Raw genomic sequence first — 9485 nt, 5'->3', positions numbered from 1 at the left:
CAACAGCTGTTTGTATCGCAATAAACTTCTATCTTCACATACTTCTGGTTCATTGGTCTGACTTATTGGGAAAAATCCATACATAGATAAAAGTTGGATTCAACAGTACCAGTTAAGATAAAATGTGCATTTACTGTTAATGGTAACATCAGTAATCTGGTTGGTTCTACCTGGTTGCCCCACATCGGTTGTTCTGCCAGGCAAAGGTTTGAGGTCATATTTATCTCATCTGAAAGGACATTCCTGAGAAAGAGATGTAAGAGACAGTGAGAGACAGGACGCGATTGCCCGTGAAACAGAAACTTCATCAACAAAGAGGGAGAGGGATATACAATTGTGCATACACAACAGATTATATAATTTTATTCATATGCTAAGCTGACATACCTTTTATTATATTTAAACCTTTGGCAAGACCTCAGGGTCTTCAACATGTAAACGGGTTTGCATTTTTGAATGTATTTTAGAAATCATTTGTATTTTGTGTTGATATTTAATATTACTTCAGTGCAATCAATGTAATCATTCACACTACTGTACTACTGTATTGTGAGTAAAAAGGATCCTGATTTACCCACCTACTGTGACCAATACTGTCATGTCATCTGCTTGTCTATCTAACTTATTATTATATTATTATTATAAAAGTTACAGTCTGTGTTTCTCAACCAAGTTGTTTAAAACAGAAATCACACTCTGAAATCGTCATAATGATAAAATCCAAAACTGATAAACACCTGATTGCCAGAAACTAAAAGTAAGCAGAAATGGATGCCTCCACAACTTCCCTACTTCTGTCTTCCCTCGGCCTCAGCCCTTTGTCTCACACAATGATTAACAAAGCGGAAACAGAACTTTTAAAAGAGTTGTTGGTGACGTCGCTCTTCTCATTTCAACAGTGTAATTCACTTGAGTTAACAAAATGCCAGTAGTGTAGGTATTGAAGCTTTAGTGTATTTGTTATTCTGTATGTTTGAATGTCTGGTTTATAAATGTTTTAATGTTTTGTTTTTTATTCTAAACGTGCATGCCGATTTGGCCAAATGAATTTCCCTTTTAGCAATAATAAAGATGATTTTCTTTTTTTCTAAGCATAGCTCTACTGACACTGCATATTAAATGATTAACAACTAAATGAGAGTAGACCGTCTTCCCTGTCAGATGCCCCAAAGGACACCCCAGTATCAGTCAGCCCCTCTGGTGAAATAGTGGAAGGCAGTTCTGTCACCCTGACCTGCAGCAGCAATGCAAACCCACCAGTGCAGAACTACACCTGGTTTAAGACCAATGGAGCTGCTGTCTGGGAGAAAGGATCAGGGCAGAGTTTCACCATTACAGAGATCAGCTCTGGAGACAGTGGGCAGTACTACTGTGAAGCACACAATACACATGGAGCTCACAACTCTACAGCTGTAACTGTAACTGTAGCAGGTATAATATGAGAAATATTAAGATCTTTTTTTAAACAATCTCCAGAAATCAAACCAGGTCTGAAAATACAGATTTTGGTGGAAAAAGCTTTGGAGTCGGGAGTTCTAGTCAGAATTTATTACGTGCATGGGAGGAACAGCGCATCACAGAACTCAAAGGATTTTAGGCCAGCATGACACTGTTCCCCCAAATGTTTTAAGATAGAACAAAGATTTGATATCCCTTCTGGGGCCTCAAGGGGCCTTTACATATTATTGTAATGCTGGTACTCAGGTATGAGGAACCCAGGTGCAGAGAAGATAAGGAAGTCCAGGGACAGGCAAGGGTCAATACTGGCAAAGGCAATGTCAAGGAGAATCCGAAGGTGAGGTAGATAAGGCAGGCAAGGGTCAACGAGGAAGCGAACAGGCTGGAATGGAGAATCTGGGAATCGTAGGTCGAGGTACAAAAGAAGGTCAAAGAACAGGCAATCAATAGACAATAGGAAACACTGAGAATAGCAACTGGAAATAAGACTAGACTTAAAAATGAAGTGACCAAGGGGTTTAAATACAGGCAAGAGAAGGAATGTAATAGGTGCTGGGCAGTGCTGCGCGAATGGGAGCTGAGGGAGGTGATAGAGAGTGCACTGGAGGAATGTGGACTGACAGATACAGTGAGGGGAAAAAGTAATTGATCCCCTGCTGATTTTGTATGTTTGCCCACTGACAAAGAAATGATCAGTCTATAATTTTAATGGTAGGTGTATTTTAACTGTGAAAGACAGAATAACAGCAAAAAAAATCCAGAAAATCGCATTTCAAAAAAGTTATAAATTGATTTGCATGTTAATGAGGGAAATAAGTATTTGACCCCTTCGATTTAGTACTTGATGGCAAAACCCTTGTTGGCAATCACAGAGGTCAGACGTTTCTTGTAGTTGGCCACCAGGTTTGCACATATCTCAGGAAGGATTTTGTCCCACTCCTCTTTTCAGATCCTCTCCAAGTCATTAAGGTTGCGAGGCTGACGTTTGGCAACTCGAACCTTCAGCTCCCTCAACAGATTTTCTATGGGATTAAGGTCTGGAGACTGGCTAGGCTACTCCAGGACCTTAATGTGCTTCTTCTTGAGCCACTCCTTTGTTGCCTTGGCTGTGTGTTTTGGGTCATTGTCATACTGGAATACCCATCCACGACCCATTTTCAATGTCCTGGCTGAGGGAAGGGGATTCTCAGCCAAGATTTGACGGTACATGGCCCCATCCATCGTCCCTTTGATGCGGTGCAGTTGTCCTGTCCCCTTAGCAGAAAAACACCCCCAAAGCATAATGTTTCCACCTCCATGTTTGAAAGTGGGGATGGTGTTCTTGGGGTCATTCCTCCTCCTCCAAACACGGCGAGTTGAGTTGATGCCAAAGAGCTCGATTTTGGTCTCATCTGACCACAGCACTTTCACCCAGTTCTCCTCTGAATCATTCAGATGTTCATTGGCAAACTTCAGATGGGCCTGTACATGTGCTTTCTTGAGCAGGGGGACCTTGCGGGCGCTGCAGGAAATTTAGTCCTTCACGGTGTAGTGTGTTACCAATTGTTTTCTTGGTGACTATGGTCCCAGCTGCCTTGAGATCATTAACAAGATCCTCCCGTGTAGTTCTGGGCTGATTCCTCACCGTTCTCATGATCATTGAAACTCCACGTGGGGAGATCTTGCATGGAGCCCCAGACCGAGGGAGACTGACAGTTATTTTGTGTTTCTTCCATTTGCGAATAATCGCACCAACTGTTGTCACCTTCTCACCAAGCTGCTTGGTGATGGTCTTGTAGCCCATTCCAGCCTTGTGTAGGTCTACAATCTTGTCCCTGACATCCTTGGACAGCTCTTTGGTCTTGGCCATGGTGGAGAGTTTGGAATCTGATTGATTGATTGCTTCTGTGGACAGGTGTCTTTTATACAGGTAATGAGCTGAGATTAGGAGCACTCCCTTTAAGAGAGTGCTCCTAATCTCTGCTCGTTACCTGTATAAAAGACACCTGGGAGCCAGAAATCTTGCTGATTGATAGGGGATCAAATACTTACTTCACTCATTAACATGCAAATCAATTTATAACTTTTTTGAAATGTGTTTTTCTGGATTTTTTTGATGTTATTCTGTCTCTCAATGTTAAAATACACCTACCATTAAAATTATAGACTGATAATTTCTTTGTCAGTGGGCAAACGTACAAAATCAGCAGGGGATCAAATACTTTTTTCCTTCACTGTATATGTACATTGAGATCTGGGGAATTTGGAGGCCAAGTCAACACCTTGAACTTGTGATTCATCAGACCAGGCCACCTTCTTCCATTGCTCCATGGTCCAGTTCTGATGCTCACGTGCCCATTGTAGGCGCTTTCAGCAGTGGACAGGGGTCAGCATGGGCACCCTGACTGGTCTGCGGCTAACTATATAAACATTTAACTTTCACATATTTAGCTTAAATCTTAAATCTATCACAAAATATATAGCTTTTAAATAAATGTTTAATCTAAATCTAAATGTTAAATCTAAATAAATGTTTGAGCCGAGGGGTATATTTTTTGTCATATCTCAGAGGTGCTCAGAGGCGTGTATCCCTCTTACTCTCAAAAACATTGCATGGAAATTGCTATATCTGACCACAGACACAAGGGAGAGACACAAGCATTAAGGCAAAACTATTTAATCCAGTGACAAATTGTATACAGCAGCAGCAGGTGTTTAACTCAATATGAAGTTAATAAAACAGCAATTCCTGATTAACCTGTTTCCCATTGGTACATTTTATTCTCTTTTCAACATCAGAGTTGGAATCAGTAGCACAATTTCAATCAAGTTCATTCCAATTCTCTGACCGCCACCTGGCAGCAATGGATCAGAGACGGTGGTTCACAGAGATGTATTCAGTGAGAGCAGCTGTCTGACTCGGCCAGTCTTAGGCAGAGATGTGTGTATTACAAAACAAGACTGCAAAATCTCAAGAGGAATCTGCCCCAGTGCTTTGAGCATGGTTTCTTATCTTCCCAAAGCAACTCCCTAATATATGAATGTATACACACACACGGGTCAGCAATATTCTGAATCTGAAGTGAACACTGGAATACAGCAGGCTGGTCATGTATTGAGGTCCTTTTGACATGCACATTGTGCGTTTTATCTGAGATTTCATTTAAATAAAGAAAAACAAACATTTGGAAGTTAAAATAAACTGTCTGTGGAGAGAATGGGAGCACTGTGTTAAAGGGATTACAAGTTTTCAAATAAAATGAAGTCCATATAATAGCAGTTTAAAATTTAAATCTGTTTGAATCCCCAAATATATATATATATATATTTTTTACATCCAGCAGGCAGTTGACAACCGTGTTAAATATTTAATTTGAAGTTACAGCATAGGTTTTATAACAGTGAGGCAGTTTATCTTTAAGTAATTTGTCAAGTACATTAACCTCTGCTGCCGTCTTAGTGTCCGACACTGGAAAAGAAAGCGATAGAGTCAAAGGTAGATGGCAAAGGCTCACATTTAGGCCTGTTGATACAGACAATCACATTTATCTCGCTTAACAAAAATAAACAGGCCTGATTAACTGAATTTCAGCGATTATTGTTGTTGTTTTTAATATACTTATAACAGCATTTACAAAAGCCTTTAAACTATGATCCTGTAGTGACCAGGTCAGAACAGATGGGCTTTTGGTCATAAATCTTCCGTTCTAGCACAGAACTGTATCCAAGACCTGCGCTGACAATCACTGTTCCGGCATTAGGGAATATCATAATTCATTGTATTTTTGTGTTCAGTCTTAAGCATTTGATAGCAACCAGTACATCTGCACTCCATTAAGACTAGCAGCTCCCAACACTTCTTAGGTAAAAATAATCTTCAGAAATATACACAGAAAAATAACAAAAAGGCAGACCAATATTCTTGTTGTTCAGAATAGGTTTTATAGCTTCTGTACTGCAGTGTCCAGTCCTGTATTGCACTGTAGTTTCCAGACCTATATTGTATTGTAGTATTCAGTCCTGTCCTGTATTGCACTGCAGTATCCAGTCCTGTACTGTTCAGTCCTGTATTGCACTGTAGTGTCCAGCTCTCTCCTATCATGTTCTCCAGTCTATAATTCCCCATTCCAGCAAGCTCTCCGTTCCACGCCCGGGTTGTGGATGGAGTGAGTTGGGGTGCTATAGGTGTCATTGGTTGGTATAGGGAGTGTAGGAAGTGGTGCATCTCGGTGGGCAGCCACAGAAGTGCATGCTGGGATCCCAGTGGCGGGAGCATTTGCAGCCCTGGTGGAGATGTGATCCACGTACCTGTGCACATCTCGGGCCAGGGAGGACAGCGCAGCACCCATGGCCGCCAACACGTCCACCGACTGCTGGAGCAGCTGTTGCGTCTGCTGCTGTCCAGCCAGGATGCTTGAGAGCAAGGAGGCTGTGCTGTGTCCTACGGGGGTCAGCCTGGAGCCAGGGGCAGTGGGAGGGGGCGATGCGCTGGGGGACTCTGGGTGGGAGTTAGGGTCAGAGGAGAAGGCTGTATTGTGCACTTCAGGAAGGTGCGGCGGGTATCTGGTGTTGGGGACTGTGTTTTTCAGTTCAGGGGGGCGTGCGGCCTGTCTGGAGCTGGATCTGGCCCTGGGGTTTAGCGCAGGAGGCTGATCCTGCTGTCCAGGAGCAGAGGCAACGTGAATCTTCATGTCGGCGCTGGAACCAGTGCCAGGAGAGAGGGAGCTGCTGGCTGTGCTGGGAAACGCAGACGAGAGACTTCCCTGTCTGCGCTGGGAGGAGCTGGAGGACGAGGTGGCTGCTGTGTACTGCAGTGCTGCCCCCTCTGTAGGTTTCCACGCACCCTGAGCATCGTCCCATCTTGATTGGCTGGGAGACGACAAGCCAACCGCTTGCTCCTCCTCCTTGTTTGGGTGGGGATTCCTGGCCTGACGCTGCCCGGGCGCTGACTGATGATCTGATGAAGGGGAGAGCAGTGTGTCTGAGGTCAGTTACAATGCCATTACAATTGCAGCTGAATTAGGATTCCAGTGATATCTGTTTCCACCGCAAAGATGCTGTGGAATAACACTGCCAGAACAGGCGATACAGAAGAGCAATACACACAGGTGCACTGTAGACAGTAATGGACAGCAAGAGAGCAGAGTGGGGGGATCAGCACAGGATCAGGAGTTTAATGCAATTTAAAATCTGCAGCCTGACTGAACCTGATTGCTTACAGGAATAGCAAATGGCACAACTGAAATGCAGCCCAGGTCTTAAAGATGACAATAGCAATAGGGATAATCACGATCAACAAATACATCCACATGGCTCTGATTGGCTATTAAATCATTTTTATTTTTTTCAGGGGGGATCACAAACCCACCCCATCCCCTGACCACTGCTGTTGCACCTCGTTAGGATCAGTAAATGGTTATCTTATATTTTGAGGTCGTGTGTAAAATAGTTTCAGTATACCACTCATGAACCTTACCAAAAATATGCATTATTGTGTTTTTCTAAATCAATATGCAACGCAGCCAAAACGCCTTGTTCTGTTTCAATTCTTATCACTCAAACATTGACACAGCAAACACTACAAATTTGCTCACCTGCTACCCTGGAGCTCACAGACCCAGCAGCCCAGGCAGCCCCACACTGCACGCCCTCGCTCTCCCGTTTCACCCCAGCTGACCCATGGCAGTGAGCGCTGGGCTCCCCGTGCAGAGGCCCCACAGGGTCCCTGCAGTCCCCATCCTCCTCCCTCTTAACCAGGGGGGCCCGCAACTCAGAGTCTTCTCCCACTGCCCCGAAGGCAGCGAGCAGCGGCGCGTCCTTGTTTTCCATGTGTGCAGCCTGCTCCCGTCCAATCGAGAGAGAGGGCGTCCCTGTGTAAACAACAAATGTAATTAATTAACCAATCGAATACATGCAGATGCCAACCGTTGCCTCTTCGGGGTTGACTGGTTGACATGAGCTGAACCGTGACTGGCTGGTTGGCCTTGGATTGTGGGGTCAGAGGTCAATCTCTGTAGCCTGGAAATGCATCACCCATATTCTTACACACTTCCTCCCCCCTCTCCCTGGCAGTGTGCATTAGAGACAAATCAACACTTGATTTTATGCGATTGAATATAATGATGGCAGTCTGAGAACCCCCCTCTCTCTCCGGTCCCCGTGCCCCCAGCTCACCTTCCTGGCAGTGTGCCGCAGGGGCGCTGTGGGAGGGGGGCTCTCCTCTCGGCTCACACTGCAGCACCGCCTCCTCCTCCTCCTTGGTGGCCAGGCTGGCCTCTCCGCACACAGGCCCACGCAGGAGAGCGGGCGCTGGCTGACAGGCCTCAGGGCTGCCGGGGCCTCTGGGAGTCTGGGGCTCCTGCGCCGGGCCCAGCTCAAACACCCAGTGCTCAGGGCCTGGGGGAACAGAACACACAGGCGCTTTAGGAAAACTGCAAATCCTTTCATTCATTATTCATTTCTAAGAAGACACCATATTTAATCAATCAATTCATATTATGAAGGCAAGATGTTTAATCTAACTGGCAACCTGGAATGTATGAATATTTGGCCTGACAACAGAACAGCAATTGATGATCTTGCTTTGATGCATGTCGTTTTGGAAGAAGCGGAGATTCTGGTGGGATTATATTGTCTATCATATCCCAAGGACATATTTTTCGGACACAAACCTGGAACGGACCAAGTGTGTCTACAATGTGTGTACCTTCTGCTTGGTGGGGGTCACCTCTGGGTGGCTTTAGTGTCACGTCGTGCCTTTTCTTCCAGCTCTCAAGCCAACCAAAACTGCAACGAAATTTCTCGTAGCCCAACGTGGCGGCGAGCTGCTTGGCTTTCTCCCGCAGAAGCGTGGAGGTCAGCGGCGCGCTTTCGCATCGCGGCCCCCTGTACCACTGCAGCAGCGCCCGGTCCACCTCGCCGAACGCCGCCCTGCGGACGCGCTTGGCCCCCCGGCCGCAGCCTCGCTCGACCTGCCGGAGAGTGTTCGCCCGGTTCCGCAGTATGGAGTACACGCTGGTCCTCGGGAGGCTGTACTCTCTCTCCACCTCCTCTAGCGTGTTTTCCCCGCGGGTAAGGGAATGGATTATTTTCACTTTTTCCGCAAGACTGAGGGACTTTCTTTTTTTCACAGGACCCATGCTTCTTTTTTTTAACCCCTGACTGCACAGCCGATTTCACAAGAAGAGGGGTTGCTGTGATTCCTTACTGTAGTGTCCCGGATGTACGTTATGCGCTGCAATTATGCGCTGTGTATATTGCAAACAACCCCCCCATTTAAGTCACGGCAGTCCGTTATAAGTGTGGCCAGAATACACCCGGCCAGTCCAACTTCTGTGTGTTCCTCCCAGCTTTTAACATACAGGACAGACGTTGTGGTGTTTGTAAATATATGAGTGGCCAACACAGCGGTGCCACATGCTGTTCCAGTTGCACTAGTCTTATTTCACTTGATGCCTCCTTCAGTTCAAAAGAGCCCACGCTGTTCGGTCGCCACTGTTTACATTGTCTCTGCATTTCCTGCTCTCCACCAGCAACCTTTCCGCCTTCCGCCTTGACTGACGTGGTGGCAAGCCAACCATCTTCCAGCTCTACGAAAATAAAACACGAATACCCAATCAGAATCCCGAAATCTTTATAGTAAGCACGCCCATTGCACTAGAGACCTGTCCATCACTTCGGTGTTTCTGCAAATCAGAAAGTTCATCTGTGCTGATACAAATAATACCCGCAAATACCTACTCATGTGGTGTAGTTCCTCATATCCACTTGATATATAATGTAATACTTTTGACAGATAATCAATAATAATAATGATTTCAGTTTAAAGTGTCTGGTATATTGTAATTTAGAGTAACTAGTATTATAACATATATGTTCACTTCCATGAAGTTACTATAGTAAGTATTATTATTATTATTATTATTATTATTATTATTATTATTATTATTGAACCACTCAGGAGTCTGATGTCATAATGTGCAGTCATCTCATGGTGACATTATTTTGACATTTGCTACTATTACAGTTTTTCTGAATTGCTAAAACAC

At 44.9% G+C, this 9485-nt stretch overlaps 1 protein-coding gene across 1 annotated transcript; it reads right to left on the bottom strand.

Moving 5' to 3' along the window:
* Positions 1–4098: 4098 nt before the first annotated feature.
* On the bottom strand, positions 4099–8995 carry LOC136764872 (uncharacterized). The gene is made up of 4 exons (XM_066719232.1): positions 8144–8995; positions 7612–7833; positions 7032–7307; positions 4099–6394 (listed from the first exon to the last, which is right to left on the bottom strand). Exons 1-4 carry the CDS (start codon positions 8574–8576, stop codon positions 5550–5552), a joined length of 1776 nt encoding a protein of 591 aa, XP_066575329.1. The 5' UTR covers positions 8577–8995; the 3' UTR covers positions 4099–5549.
* Positions 8996–9485: the final 490 nt, after the last annotated feature.

This window comes from Amia ocellicauda, chromosome 12 (assembly GCF_036373705.1).
Source record: "Amia ocellicauda isolate fAmiCal2 chromosome 12, fAmiCal2.hap1, whole genome shotgun sequence".
Taxonomy (NCBI): domain Eukaryota; kingdom Metazoa; phylum Chordata; class Actinopteri; order Amiiformes; family Amiidae; genus Amia; species Amia ocellicauda.
The sequence above is the reverse complement of the archived record's forward strand: the minus strand, read 5'-3'. Positions and strand labels throughout refer to the sequence as shown.

Excerpts from the sequence above, each read along its gene's own strand:
- LOC136764872 (XM_066719232.1), bottom strand. The coding sequence starts at position 8,576 with ATGGGTCCTGTGAAAAAAAGAAAGTCCCTCAGTCTTGCGGAAAAAGTG. Across the intron at positions 7,308-7,611 it reads TGCGGCACACTGCCAGGAAG|GGACGCCCTCTCTCTCGATT; the intron begins GTGAGCTGGGGG and ends TTGTTTACACAG. Across the intron at positions 6,395-7,031 it reads TGTGAGCTCCAGGGTAGCAG|ATCATCAGTCAGCGCCCGGG; the intron begins GTGAGCAAATTT and ends CCCCTTCATCAG.